A 15,675-nucleotide genomic window follows, 5' to 3' on the forward strand; every position below is an offset into this window, starting at 1 on the left:
TGCCTTTGCATCAGACTGATTGAACGCAGTGGGAAAGGATAGTTTAAGAATTGTGCCTTTACTTTGCCCTAGAGTTTGCTCTAGAAATTTATTCGTAAAAGTCTTTCAGGTTACCATTTCTAATCTGTATAGATTTTAGGTAATTTTTAAGGCATTTAACACAATAATTTATATCCACACTTACCTGCATGATCTGGTATTAAAATGAAGGTGAGCTCTTTAGAGCATTTGCTGCACATGCAGTTCTTAGGACACCACTTTAAACTGTCACTAGGACCACTTTCTATAGCCTTCCTATAGCAGTGATATCTCAGCAAATAGGGTTTGAGATCTAGATCCAGAGTTTAAAAATCTAGCACACACAAGGCAGTGTAAATACCTGCTGTTTTGAACTGAAGCTCAAGACCTGCCTATTCTGAATTTTATCCAATACTTTCTAATGAGGCATTTTTAAAATCCTGGTCTAGACAATAGATCAGGATGCAGGGATGTGGGAAGCTGTGGCTTGTCTGTCTGTCTGTGTTTTGAACTGATTGATGTGCTGTTTGCTTTTATGCTGAGAACTGTTTTGCTACTTTGTGCATTTCCTAAAAACCTTCTCCCTCCCATGACCCTTCCAGGGAACTCTCACTGTTTCAGGGACCCTGAAATACTGTGTAAGGATGAAGTTACTCCCAGAGGCTGTCTGCCATATACTGCACCAGCATTCTTATAAGAACCAGAATGTCTTTTATCTGATTTGGGAGAGAACACCTATTTTACTTCCAGATTAAAATCACACTCTAAATACAGTATCTTCTCACTTCTGTGCCTGAAGTCTACTTAGATGACACATCAGGGACTGTACATCTGGTTGTAAACTCAAGGTATGGGTTTACAAGCATGTGATTCCAGGGGCGTTTTGAAGATGTTTGCATAGTATATGTTGCTGACCTGTTTTATGTATTTAGTACATATTTGGGAGGTAGTGGAAGTCTTTACTATCACACAGTAGTTAATACGTCAGACAGAGCTCCTGGTGACCAACGAGTGTATGCAAGCCAATATGCTATCCAATTCACGTAGGAAGCCTTATACACATCAGCGAATGTCATGTAGTGAAAAGGAGTCCTGGTATGCCCTAATCTTTTTTTTCCAGAATGGTAATACTCATCATTATCTGAATCTCAAATGATATGCCTATCTCTTTATCAGCAGATTTCTATTCATTGCCTTTATGCCATTGCTGTCACAAAAATGATAATGTCTCAATATGTTCATGGTGGCTGTAGTCACCTGCACTGTGCTAGAGCGGTTGAAGATAGAGTCATACAGTTGTGTGTTTGTTTGGCTTCTCTTGCCACTGGTATGGGGTAGACTTGCTCAGTAGTGACCCTGTTGAACTTTCAAAGGTATTTTTCATGCTGGTAGCTTAAAATCTTTATTCATAGCTGGAGACAACCTTGAACATCTGTCTTGGTTCTTACAGCAACCCCTGCTGAGGCTACAGTGTGTGTCTGACCTTGCTCTAAATGTCTGGAATATGTATCCTGGAGTTGAGAGAAATGTAATTTTGATATTTCTTTATAATTTTTTTTTTCCCTGTAAGGATAGCCTCACTGGTAGCAAATGAAACCTTTCACACTTCTTCTAGAATGAACGTTAAAAATAAATGCCTACAATCCACTATGGGCTGAATCCCAATGCCAGCACTTAAGACAAAATATTCTGCAAAATCAGTGGAAATTTTACTTCTGTTGGAGGATTAGCAGAGTCTTTCAAGCACAAGGTGAACATAGGGCAAAACTAGGGAGGAATCTTTTTTAGATGATTCATAGCTTCACTAAAGCACAGACATAAAGCCTAAAAGTGAAATCGAAAATGAGATGCCCATAAGAAACATGGTTCTTGATAATACTGAAGTAAACCTTTAACATTAAATAACATGTATATAAAATATTATTAAGTTTAGACATGCTCGTTATCAGTAGCAAACAAATTGGGAGTATGGAAACCTCTGTCCTCCTGAGATTTCATGAGTGCTTTCAAAATCTGCTTATGTCAAGGGCAGCTCTGCTGGTGGTGGTCACTGTTCTCACCGTCAAGGTAGATGAAGCCCAAGGCTCTTGGAGATTAATTGCAGCAGGCTCCCAACCTTTGGGGAGTTTTTGGACAGACAGTTTTTTTCTGCAGACATTTTTCTCTCCATCTGTCCTAGCACACAGGCTGCACACATGCAGTGCACCAGGCATGCGGGTAGCCTGCCCAGAAACTGCACTCTATCTTTCATCCAGTGTCTCCAGCAAAGTCAACTGCAGCCTGGATGGGTACGTCTCTCAACTCTGCCAAGTTTCTTGTGTCCTTATTGAACAGTGAAGTATCACAGTCGAGGTAGGAGCTTAGCAGAAATGGATGGATGGGTAGCTAGACTAGCTCCATGCTTTCGTTTTAGGAAAGCCTTATTGTCTGTCTTTCTCAAAGATGGACCTGTTGTGGGAGAGTTAGAAAGTGCTATTTCATCTTCCCCTCTCTTCTGTCTTTTGAGAAAGCTGCTGAGACCAGACGATACCTCAGTCCATACCTCCCTCTGAGCCGATGCCAGGGAGCCTCTTGCTTTGTTTTGCAGATACGAGGTGGCAGCAGGAGTTATAGTGGTTTTGCCTGTCTCTGAGGTGGAAAATGACTCTTTTCATTGTAGACTGTAGTTTTCTTACAAAATCTGTTACCTCCAGAGGACTGTGGACTGCAGCAGCATCTCCTGATTAAGGCTTCACATAACTATCGCTCAAGGATTTATTTGCCTAGCTCTTGAATAGCATTTCTCACAGGAAGCAGATGTCGCTTGCACTTTATTGGTCTGTTCTGGCTTCCAGTTCAGGTTTGGTTTTACTGGAAGGTTTTGCTTCAGACCTGGAATATTCTGGCTGCCTGGGAGATGTTATGCTTAACAGGGAAATGTGAGCTAAAAGCTGTAGATGTAACTGGGAGGTGGAGGAGGCAAGGTGTTTACTGTGCAGTTCCCATCCAGGCTTAGGCCATCTAGAGCCAATCTTTTTGCTCTCTGGAGTTATTTTTTCCCTCGATTTTTTTGTTGAACTTTTGTTGCACTTTTCTTTCTACGTGGCTCTATTCCATGCAATTTAAAGCAATGGCAGTACTAGCTAATACTGCTTTGAAAGTTGGTATTCTGAGTGCTTTGTGAGTTTTGAATTGTGATGACTGAGACTTTTAAGAAAATAGAAATATTGTGTAGGTTTTGTCATTTCCTTATAGTGCCCAACGAGGTGTCTCTAAGCTCTGTAGGGCAAGTAGAATTATTCTTACTTTAAATGGTACAGGTTGATTTGTTTCAGACTGTTTTTGAACTTGCACCCTAGCATGATATTCAAGCCTGGAAGAGCCTATCTGGGACAGCAGCATTTAGAAAATAATGTGGTGTTAAAAAGCAGCATTACAGCTGGAAACAGGAGTAGCAGTGGGGTAAAGAGAGAGATGCAACTGGACTTCATTTTGTGCAGAGGGGCCAGTACAAAAGGTAAAAAAGGAGCTATAAACAAAAGGCTGAAATGAAGAAATATTTCATATTATCCATAGCATTTTGTATTTAAAAAAATATCTATACAACAGGCTGCAAAGGCAAAGTCTCAATAATATGCTAAGCCTGAGCTTCGATTCAATCTTGCAGAGAAGCAAGACTCAAGAGCAGTTCTGCAGAGGCATAGGATATGTGAGTATTAAATACAGAAGCAAGGTTGCAAGGAAGGACCTGTGCTCACCATGTGTTGGAGCATTGCTTTATCTTCCATGGATGTATCCCTGATCCTGTCACCAGGCTGGCTGAGGTCTCTATGCCCTACTTTCCTATTTGCTAAATTGCCACCAAAGTTTGAACTTTGTCTTCTCTTAGCCTTTTTCCCTGGGCTGAATGATGGCACTGCTTCAGAGAGCCCTTCTTTGGTATTTTCTTTTTTATTCTGCACCTATGTCTCTTCTCACAGAGCTATTCCCTGAGCATCATAAGCAACATCAGTGAAGAATTCATTTCATTTTGTCAAGTTTCTGGTCTGACCCTTAATTTAAAGCAGTCATTTCAGTCTACAATAAACTCTGTGTTCCTGCATGCTGCAGTGAAAGAATTACGAGCAGTCCTTTGCCATGTGCATTCAGGATGCTTTGGTAGCCCCATGGGACAGGTAGACTTCAGTGCCTGAAAACTTATTATAGAATGGGGGTACAGTCAGTATGTTATTTTCTGTATAATAGTGTGTATGTGGGTCTGCCTGGATGTAAAAGCTTTTACATGATTCACTGAGGCCATTAGAAGTGGAATGGCATACCATCATTTCAGGCACAGAGCTTTTCAAAATGAACAGCTTTTTCTATCTTTCCCCAGGGAGCCCTGAGAGGCATCCAGCATGTAGGTGGGAGGAGACTGTTCATAAGTCTTCCATCACAGCATCCAGGAACACAAAGCTTATTGTTGGGATGAGCCTGCAGCTCTGAGTGATAAATAAGGCAGGGCAGTTTGATGAAAAGGGCTGACTTCTCTTGCTAAGACTAAGGTGGACTGATTTTTAAAGTTTAACAACCTGGACCTTTCATGAGCGTACGGAGCACATGTTGGTAGAGGGTCCAGTATTCTATAAACATGGTGAAGTAATCAGACAACAGCAGAATGAGAACAAAGATCTCTTTTGACCGACTTAATCTTAGACATATATTCTGTGCTTTTGTCTTTGCTGTGCTTTTTGCCTCTCTCTGATACTCATTGATACACCAGGATATATCCAGTGCAGGTTGGGCAGGGGGGCGGGTTGCCACATTCATTCTCAAAATTTCATATACCCTCTTGGTTTTCAGTCCTCCGAAGAAAACATAGTTTGACTCAGAGACTAACAAGAATGTGCTTTCTTAAGTGATTTTGGCTTATTTGGTTTCTGAGGAAAACCTCAGAATCACCAGATCACCAGAATCACCACCACCATCACCTCAGATGGTGGAGGAACACCTGCTCTCATCTTGCTTCAGCCCTTAATCCCTGTCCCAGACAAGCCTAGAAGGGCATGGCACAGGAGGTGAAGAATAATATAAAAAATTGCACAATAACTTTTTTGAACATCCAGAAAGGTTCATTTTATTCTCCCTGGTTTTCTCATATCCACACCAAGAAATAAGATAGAAAGACAGTGTTTCTTCAACTGTTACATTCATCGCTTGAGAGAATGAAAAAATACAAATATTCCGAGGTCTCTGCAAGCAATATAGAAAGTGTTGGACAGCCGAACATGTTCCTTGTATGCCATATGCAAGCAGAAATTTCTGTTGGCAAATACTGCTTTGGCTAAGGCTTTTCAAGACTTGTTACCAGTCTGTGTGGGTGTGTGCATGTCTACTTGACATTTTGCTTTATTTTTTTTCTAACTGAGCATATTTTCCTTCAGGATGGCAGGACAGAGTGTGTCCAAGAAGTCTGCCCCATTCTCTCATGTCCCCAGCACCTCAGTCATGTTCCTGCTGGACAGTGTTGCCCCAAATGCTTAGGTGAGTGGTTTTTTTCCTTGGAATTTTGTAATTAATATGATACATTTCTGCATATTTCACAATACTGGTAAAATCTGGGAGGTGGAAGAGACAGTATTGCTCAGTGGAGTTTATAATCTACAGGTTTAAACAAGTACTCAGGGTCAGTGTGTAGTGTTGTCATGGGTGGTACTAAACAAGCAGCCGCAGAAGAGCATTTGAGCATAGGCCAGTTGGCTTGCTTAGAGAGACAAATATAGAGATGTTTCCCACCTTCATTACACATGTTTTACAAAGGAGGTTAAGACAGGAGGAAATGGTTTGTTGGACTTTGCCACAAGAAAAAGGCCTTACCCTCTCATATTTTTATTCAAGTGTGCATTTGCATTTTTGGTTTTGAGGAAATGCAGGTCAGAGGAAACTTCTGGACTGAAATTGCATTCTTAGAAGCTGTTGTCAGAGAGGCCAGGGACCCAGGAGTCTGCCTCATGGTTGCCTTCTTAAGGTGGAATCACAGTTTCAGCCAGGAATATTTTCAATTACGTCTTTCCAACACATTTTAAAGGAGTAAGTCAGAGGCCTCTAAAAAGGGCTAGATCTTCCAAGTCATGCCAAGGAAGGCAGTGACTTTTGAGAGTCCATATTTTGCTCTTACCATGTCCACAAATCCCACAGGTTAACGTTCCTCAGCATATGTCCCTCTATTTCATAAACAAGGAGCACTTACATCCTACCAAGTAAATTAGCTTTAATTTGGTCTATGAGGTTATAACTAGGTTTGGAAAATTTTCCGAGCTGATAACTCCCAGTTCTGCAACGGCAGCTTTTTGTCATTTCAACTGTATCTTTACTGTTATCCAAAGTCTGTTTCCAAGGCTAGGTAAGGGGTACAGAGAGGTCAGGCCTTGGAGGCAGCAAGCCATAGAGAGTTCCAGCTTCTCATAATACTTAACATTTTTGACTGCTTGAAACAAACTAGGATTTATTTATTTATTTATTTGCTAATTGAGAAGTGCTAGAGATAAATATCTGCCTGGAACATTTAACTGCAGCACCAGAGTAATACAGTAGAGGAATGAAATGGAGAGGAGAACAGTCCAAATGCTGAGCTTCTGTCTTGGCTTAGGACATTTTTCCTTTCATTCTGTAAAATCCCCTTGTCCTCTCCACCCTATGCTTTTCCCAACTGAACCTTCCCCTCCTTCATCTAGGCATTCAAAATGCAGCTTTAATTTTTGACTGCTTCATAGGGATTTTTCTACAGATTCTTTTTTCCCTCTTAGAAATGTCTATAAATGAGTTCAATAATAATAATAATAATAATAATAATAATTTTAATTTTAATTTTAATTTTAATTTTAATTTTAATTTTAATTTTAATTTTGTCTGGTCTTTGCTCTAAAGCATGTCATATACCTGAATAAATACCATCTATTCACAGGGAAGTGTTGAAAGTTTTGGAGCAAGGTAGATCCAAGAGATGTGTAGCACACTGCATGGCAGTTGGGAAAGAGAAACGTTTTCAGGGATGCTGAGGCATGGTTTTTCAAGTATCATGTGGAGGACCTCCCTGCAGTTGAATTCCTGATACTCAGTGTATATAGCTTAGAAGAATGCTATGGACTCTACTGGGACTTGAATTACTAGTTTAACTAGTGGTTATGAGCCAGAACAGCCAACCATTAAGCCAGTATCTTCACCACCACATCTTTTAAAGTGGTAGTTCCTTTGTCAGTGGTTTTTTACCAACTATTTGAACTAGGTTGGCCACCTGGAATTGCACTGGGTGGTTTGCAAGGCATGGAAAAAGGGTGTGAGAGAGAACTGGACTTTTGTTCACTTGTTGACATAAGTTATGCGATTGAAGTCCTGGCCCCACATAGAGCAGTAGAAGTGTTGTTACAGGCGGGGCTGTAATAGGCCTTTGTGCTTAAGTGGTGCATGGATGCAGAGCAGTTCCTTTTAGGGCTACTGAGCATCCTCAACTGATTTCATATGTCAGTCCTGCAAGAGCAATTAAGCCTTTTCAGAAAGACACACACTCAGTAAATGGAAGGCTGGTTATGCAAGCACAGATTAGTCCAAGGCAGCTAATTTGCAAGACAGAGATGTTTAAATTGTGTCTAAATGAGCAATAGCAATTATTTCTTAATTTTCGTTTAATAGTTATTTTAACATTAGATTTGTTAAAAACTCAAGGCAAATCCAATGGATTTTTCTGTGTGCTTATCCTTTTGTTCACTTATATCTCAGAGGAAAATGGAACTTTTTTCTTTTAAGCTGCTGTACATTTATCAAGAATTATTGAAAAGGAAAAGAATTACAGTGTGCCAAGACCTGGTGGTTTGAGAGCTAAAGTATTGGCCTAGTACTTAGTGAATTCTTGTATGTAGTTATAGTGGCCATTCCCTACCTCAGAATTGATGCCTGTTTAACATCAGACCTCAGAAATGATAAGCTGGGAGAATGGCAGCCACTCATAAAAGAACTTATTAGTTGGCTGCCACCAAAAGTAAACAGGGGAAGATATTCAAAACCAGGAAGGTAAGTATAGTGTTTTTGTAAAGAGCTCATGTTTATATATCATAATAGTCACTTGTTTAAAATGACCTACTAGGAAGGAAGCTGAGGAATAAGAGAAGCTTGCAGAACCGCAAGTTGCAAGCTGCGGTTGCAACTTGGATCTGAAAGTTCTTGCAGGGTTGTAGGACTTCTGGAAAGATTTAATATTGATGCTGCCTTCCCTGTATAGTGCTCTAAACCTTGCCTTGCTCTCATGACACCCAAATATTTTATGGGTTATGGAAACTAAGTATCTTGTGTTGCCCTCATTCTGCTCATGAACAATGCAAATACCTGTATTTCTTGCAACCTTGTCTAAACATGGTACACCAGGCTATCTTAATAAGACTGGACAACACCTATGGGTTTTTTGCATCACTGTCACTGAGTTGATTTAGTTTGGCTGCTGTGAACCCCTGAGGTAGATATGCTAAAACCAGTTAAGGCTGCTTTATTTGATAAGTTATTGCATTGAGTTAAAGACTGTTTAAACTAGTTTAAGTGTATCTACCCTAACAGTTTGCAGTGCTTACTTTTTATTCCTTTAGCTGAACTGTGCACTTTATGATGAGAAGGAGAAGAAAGATTTTTCCAATATAAAGATGACATAAATCATATTTATATTCCCTCCTGTGGTAGAATTTGTACAGATGAATGTGTGCTAGAAGAACAGTGAACTGTTAAAAGTACATATTTTTTTCACACCAAAATGGAAACACATAGCAAATGACACATTGCACATGAATTTGGTCTGGTGACAATAAGCCCTACTATTTTTGTTGACAATATGGCATCTTTTCAACTACATTCTGTTTCTATTACTGTTTATTTATATTCAGGGCAGAGGAAAGTGTTTGACCTCCCATTTGGAAGCTGCCTCTTTCACAGCAATGTGTATGATAATGGGTCCTCATTTATTTATGACAACTGCACAATGTGTACATGCAAGGTAAGTCCACAGTGCTTTGGTATGGTGTGCTGCTGGTTGTCTGGCTTAGCAGTAATTTATAGGGCTGAAAGCCCTGATACTGTTCTTCCTTGGCATCTTATGTGGTCCCCGAGAATCTGGTCTGAAGAGCACTTGCAGTTGTGCTAGGAAAGTTTAAAAAGTTACTGACTGCCTCAGCTGAGACATGATGTCTGACTCCGTGTGATGCAAAATGAAGTTACTCAGATAATGTGATCCCCTTTAAGTTTGCATTACAGTGGAAGAGGAGTTTCTACATGATGAATTACCACATCTCTGCTGAAGGGCAGGGATTTTTTTTAGTTCCTCTAACATGACTGTGACCACTTGCACTTTTGCACCTAGGCAAAAAAATGAAAGTGTCACAAAATCAGTAAGATTTTGTAGGCCAACAGAAGTACAAGCTGGGCTTTAGCTTCACAGACCATGAAAGATTCCCTTAATCCAGTAAATAATTTTTATTTTCTCTGAGCTGACCTATTCAAAGCAGTTGGGCTGTAGCTTGGGTGGATGCAATGACTGAGCAAGCAGAAATGTTATAGTAAGGACAAACAGGAGCACAAACATCTTGGTGATGATTTCATGATTTCCTTCTGTCCTTTTACCTAGGATTCAACAGTGATATGTAAGAAGAGGTGCTTACTTCCTGGTGCATGCAATAAAAACAAAGACCACTGCTGCAAGGAGTGTGTCTCATATATCTCTCCTGAGGAAGTAAAAGTGTGCAAGTTTGGCAATAAGATCTTCCAGGTAAGGTTTCAGGTGTGGCTCAAGAATAGATGCCATTGTAACAGCTGAAACAGCATGAGTTTACTGTAAATTAGTATTGTGGCTTGTTTTTTAGCAGAATCCTCACCATCCTGGTTAATGATGGAACAACTCAGAGGCAAAGCTTTGCAAAATTTGCCACTGCTATTTTCTGTTTTGAGTTTGTGTAAATTCTGCTGATACACAGCAGTTAAAGATAAGTTCCTCCTTGATGTGACATGTTGTTTCCCTCTCCATACGCAGAGATTCAAGCTGCTGTTTCATGACAAGTAATGCATTTTTAGTAAGAGATCATAATGCTCTGCTTTCCCAGACAAACACTGATATTCATGGAGAAGATATTCTGAGTGGTATGTAGGCTTTATCTGCTGAGCCAGAGTCTCTTCCATAGCTGAGCCGACAGGAGCTTTGCAAAGTTCGTCTTGGCTGAAAGTTACTCATCTTGATTTACTACATTTCATGTCCCTGCTAAGGACAGCACCCCTAACATTTTATATTGGGATAGCCATCTAATAACTGTTACCTACTGCACTCTCACCCAATGTTTTCAAATCACAAGGGATTCCCTGCAGAACACTTCTGCTATTGCTGAGACCCTGTTTGTTTTTCCAAGTGGTGTGGCTTTTTTCACACTCTGTCAGAAAAAGATTCTGTCACCTCATGGGCCATCTATGAAGTAAGAGACCCTTGAATCAGATCAAATGTTAAATCCTTTGTGAATACTTGGTTTGCTCAGCCAGAACTGCTTCCCATTTATTCCATCTTTTGTGTACATAGCTGAAGTGTTTATTCTGGAAATTACATGTGAACCTAGTGTACGCTGAGATTATACTCCATCTGATTGGCACTTTCACACTAGTGCTATTGTGCTTCAGGAACAAATGCCTGCTTCTTAGGCACCCAACTAAAATATTCTGCTTCTTGTGAAGATTTTATTATATTACTAAGTATTATATGGAGCAAGAAAAAATAATGAGACAGTACACCCATTTCTGGCCTTGTGTGCAGAAAGGTAAATCCAGCGTCGCTCTGTTGAAGTTAATGGTCTAACACAGGTAGAATGGGCCCAGCAAATGTGTTTTTGCACTCCTGTGCAAAAACAGCTGCGAGACAAAAAATCAGGGTAGCTGCCTGCAGTCAGCTGTGATATATTCTGGTACCTTAGCAGATGCTTGGAGAACATGTGCTTTACCAGGAAGACCAGACAATTGTAACATGGCCTGGAAACAAAAGATAGGGGAGAGACAGCCTTTGGCTAAGCATGCTGCGCTGAATAAGTTAGGCTCCTTGGCATTTCAGATTTAGTCTGTTTTTCTCTCTGGTCAGAACATCATGTTGAGGTGGGCACATAATTGTTCACAGCTGTCTGGTTGGACTGCCTGTTCCTGTCAGGTCTAACCTCACCCTTCCTTCACAGCAGCCCTGTAAACAGAAAACATGCACATTTTGGCTCTAAGCGGGCTAGCACAAGACTGTAAGTGGTTGAGACAGAATGTTTTAGGAACCACACTTGGCAAATGCATCACTATGTAAAGAGGAGCCAGGGCAGTTCCACAAGCAATCTTTCCCAAGTAAGTGGGGACAAGACCATGAGGCATATTATGCTCTGCACCTCATACTTTAAGAGCCCTAGATAGACTGTCTTACCTACTCTGCATTTGAGAAGTGCAGCATTGTATCTCTTCTAAACATTTTCAGATGTTTAGCAGATCAAGTATCTGTGAAAGTGCTGTAAGTAATCTGAATTAGAATTCATTATTCAACCATTCCTGCCCTAAGTCAAAATGATGCTGCATCTGGGAATAAATTCACTATATGCTGACATCTTAATCAAATACTTTCACGTGCAACAACTTAAAGATGTCACTCAACCCAATGAATCACGTTTTTCTAATTATGTGAGCTTAAATGAAAATTTGTGGTAGGTGTGTGATCACATCTCAGACACATACTGGAGAGAAAACAATTCAGATAATCAGGACACTGATGAAAAATGCAAACGTGATTTGGTTAGCCTTGGCAAAATGAATTTCTGACCTAGAGGGCCAAAGGGAAGAAAACCCTGCTGAATTTGATCTTTGTCTTTAATCCTACTGGCCATGGACAGACACCTCAAAATAATTTAGACTAAACAATGACACAATGCCAACAGGGAAAGTCATCCTTTCTTGTGCAATGATACATTGCTGAAATAGCTTCCTGTTGCCACCCCAGCTGATACTATATCATGTTCCCTCTTGCAGGAAGGAGAGATGTGGTCCTCTGTGAACTGCACCATCTGTGCTTGTGTGAAAGGCAAGACAGAGTGTCGCAAGAAACAATGCATTCCAGTCAGCAGCTGTCCTCATGTGAGTTTTTTAAAAGCACAGAGTTTCTTCTCTTTTTTTCTCCACCATTGTCTTTTTCAGTGTTTCTTGGAAGTGTGTGCATGGCAGTGGGACGTGCAGATTGGAAAGAAGGGATACTCTGCCATATTAATTTAGGCTGGTGTTCCCCAAGTGTGCTACTGCTACCTGAATATGGTCTTCCCGCCTCTGTCCTTGCTCTGAAGACTCTGTGCTCTGTTTCTCCTCCTCCCTTTAACTTTCTCTGTCCCAAGTATCTGCACTGGAACATCTCTTTCACATATATTTAATAGCTTTATAGAGTGGTGAGATGACTATGTTAGTATTTCAAGAGCATGCATATTGTTAAGGCAAGCCACAGGAGGAGGTTGTTGTACTTGCATTTCTCAGTGCATATGACGCTTAATACTTGGTTGAAAATGTAAATTAGACAAAGCAAAGCCAATTATTTAAACCAAGCCATGCCTCTTTCTCTAAGGTTGCAGCCTGAGTACTTTTTATTTAAAAGTCTGAAGTGAACCCGAAGAGTAGTGTAACTTTAACTTTACTTAATTGCCTCAAAAATTAGCATTACTTGAAACCTCGAGCTAAAGTCAGCCTTTGTTTCTTGGATTTCTATCACTGACAAATTATTTTGTTTTAATGGCCCAGGCTTTCAGAAGAGGGAGCTCTAAATAGCACCTCATGTAGGGGCAGATCTTCGAACAGAACTGCGGAAGGGAGAGCAAAGTCGTTAGCATTACACCTTCTCAGTGTTTCCTTCTCCATCCTGGAAGCCAGTGGGGAAAATATGAGTCACAGACACCTAGGTATAAAATTTTAAATGACAAACTCTAGTTTGTAAAATTTTATATGTGTAAACTTTTGACAGCCAAAAGCAGCAGTAGAATAGAAAGCCTGTACCTTGGTGCTCCCTGTTCTGCTGTGACAGTGGGCTGCAAGAGTGATGCCTTCATCCTCAGAAGAGGGGACATCCTTTTCCTGTCACTCTGGCACTCACTACAGAGGGAAGTTCTCCTGTTAATGGGCCTCTCGTGAGATGTTGCATACATCCTAGGAAGTGTGAGCAAACGGAGCTGCTCTTCTGGGAATGTGATGTGGCTCATGGCAATCAGGTTTGCTCCCTTCAGGCCATTCACAGGATAAGCAGGAGGTGAGAGCTTGGACTCATCAGGTCTCTTCAAATTCTTTGTTGGCCAAGAACCTGTCACACGCTGCATCTCATTTATATTTTGCCTGTGCTGATGCATTTCAAATGTTTAAGATGCTTCTGAGATCAAATAACTAATATGGCTTAATATAAATCTTAAGTGAAATACACCACTTCAGCAGTACCCATATATAAATTTGAGCATTGAGATGATCAGTTGAAGTGGCTTCTAAAATGAAAATAGCAGTGGGTAAAAATTCATCATCCGCAGTCCTGCGGCAGCATAACTGACTGACTGATGAACTTGTTCAGTGCTGCTACACAATCTGCTCCAAGGTTAACATGAAGTCCTAAACTGCCCTAGACCTCTGTGTTGAGTCCTTAGACAAGGGCCAGTACCTTAGGGCTGAAAAGACCAGCTTTGTTACCCTGCAGCACCATTCCCTCCAGTATCTAACCAGTCAGCCTGCTCCCCACCTTAAAATGGAGTCTACAGCAAGCTGCATTCAAACTCACCCTCCTCCACAGGTACATGTTACATTTCTGCTCCTCCAAGTGAAATTGGAGGGACAAGTAGGAGAAAGAATGTAAACTCTAGAGTGAGATTTTCCTATTCCAAGTGGGTACCAAGTAATTTTAAAGCAAATAATGTATGCTAATGGATTTAAGTCTTTTACTTTTCATCTGTGCTCCACTCTCTTTGATGAGACATTCTGTCACAAATCTATAAACATTAATTAAAAAGACCACATTATTAAAGATAAAGATATATTAGTGATTCTGATACTGGAAGTCTGGATATCATACATAGAGTTATGCTGCTGTCTCTGCAGACTGTAGGGGTGTGAACTCCATTTCTTTTCTCTCTTCACAATATTTCTGGCCGTAAGCAGTCTCTACTGACTACTGAAGACTGTTGTGGAATAAAATGCTGTTTAGTGTCCCTTAGGGTGTCAGGCCACATAAAGTTATCTCATTAAAACTGTGTTATTATACACACAACTGAGTGTGAAAGGATTGAAGATTCACAAGGAACTTACAATATTATTCCTTGACTTAAATGATTTACCATGCAGTCTTAATACTCTTTGCATGATGCTGTGGGGTTTTTTGGTGATGGAATATTATTTAATTTATCAACATAGATTTCAGCCAATTATTTCTTGAAAGGATGGGTTTCAAAGTGATAATTCTGCAGAAATTTCCAATACCGTGCAACCATTTGTATTATTCAATGTATTGGTGGCAGACTGACATATTTTTGAAGACTGTTTCTGCCATTTCTTGCATTTTCTTCATAGGGCTAGGCACATTTTTCTGTTTCTTTTTTTATTTTCTTTTTGGAGAATTTAATCCTGTATCAGTAATTACAGGAAGTGTCTTTCTTAGCTTCTTTTCATCTGCAGTGGAGGCAATACATCCTGCAAATTCAATCCCTCCTGTCACATTTATAGTAAAATCAGTCCTCCTTGGGCTTCTAGTGATCCTTGTGGCTTGTGGTTTCTGTTTCTTACTTTCTGACCGCTGACTCCACATAGATATTCCCTCTCTCAGTTACCTGGAGTGTCAGCCTGCAAGGTGCGGTACATGCTGGCCCCCATCCAGCAAGCTATTAAACATGTGTCCAGTCCTGCTGAAGTTAGTAGGCCCTCCATGCGTGCTTAAATTTAAACACATGCTTAAATACTTTATAGAAAGGGAGTAATTGCCACACTTGGCAAGACTGAGTTTCAGAGATCCTTTAGACCTTTTCTCACCTAATTTGTTATTCACTTGCCCTAGCCCTTCTCCAGCCTCTTTCTTGCCTTGTGCCATCTCCTTTCCAATTACCCATCCTTATCATTTTCTGCCTCACCTCCTCTCCTTACGCCTTTGCATTCCCCACTAACAGCGTAAGCCTGTGGTAATGGTCAGTGGTCATGGACATGTCTCTGTACTGCTGAAGGAGAGCCTGGTGAATTTTACAGCATGCAGCCTTTTCTGAGCTCCAAGGCTGTGCAAAAGTTAATAGAATTAAATTCACGGCATGTGAAGACATTTGCAGAGTTCGATTCTGTGGGTAAATTTTGAACCCGTGAACTTCAAGTGAGTTGAAAATTTATTCAGAACACGTTCTCCCATCTCTAGCACAGACTGCTTTTAATGTTATACACATCTGTTATTATTACAAACAAAAAGTTGCTGTTTTTACTCTAGTGCCAACTGAGGCACAAAAACCCAACAGCTGTTGCTATTGCACAACCAAACAACCCCCTTCCCCCCCACAATTAGTCTTGCCTTAAAAAAATAGAAAATAAAAACCTCAGACATAAAATTGAAAACCTCATAAAAAGGAAGAAAAATCCCAGAAAATAAATAGACTCAAATGTGGTCTGCTTATAAAT

At 40.4% G+C, this 15,675-nt stretch overlaps 1 protein-coding gene across 5 annotated transcripts in view; it reads left to right on the top strand.

Moving 5' to 3' along the window:
- Positions 1-15,675, top strand: part of BMPER (BMP binding endothelial regulator) — a 156,946-nt gene that overhangs the window by 72,291 nt on the left and 68,980 nt on the right. For all 5 annotated transcript variants that reach the window (XR_003922744.2, XM_030009564.1, XM_030009565.1 and 2 more), the window contains exons 7-10: positions 5,421-5,520; positions 8,901-9,010; positions 9,638-9,778; positions 12,040-12,144. Coding sequence is in view for 4 of the 5 variants with exons in the window: in XM_030009564.1 (XP_029865424.1) it covers positions 5,421-5,520; positions 8,901-9,010; positions 9,638-9,778; positions 12,040-12,144 (456 nt within the window). In the remaining variant the exon portion in view is untranslated. The remainder of the gene's footprint in view (positions 1-5,420; positions 5,521-8,900; positions 9,011-9,637; positions 9,779-12,039; positions 12,145-15,675) is intronic.

The sequence above is a fragment of the Aquila chrysaetos genome, chromosome 3 (assembly GCF_900496995.4).
Source record: "Aquila chrysaetos chrysaetos chromosome 3, bAquChr1.4, whole genome shotgun sequence".
Lineage (NCBI taxonomy): Eukaryota > Metazoa > Chordata > Aves > Accipitriformes > Accipitridae > Aquila > Aquila chrysaetos.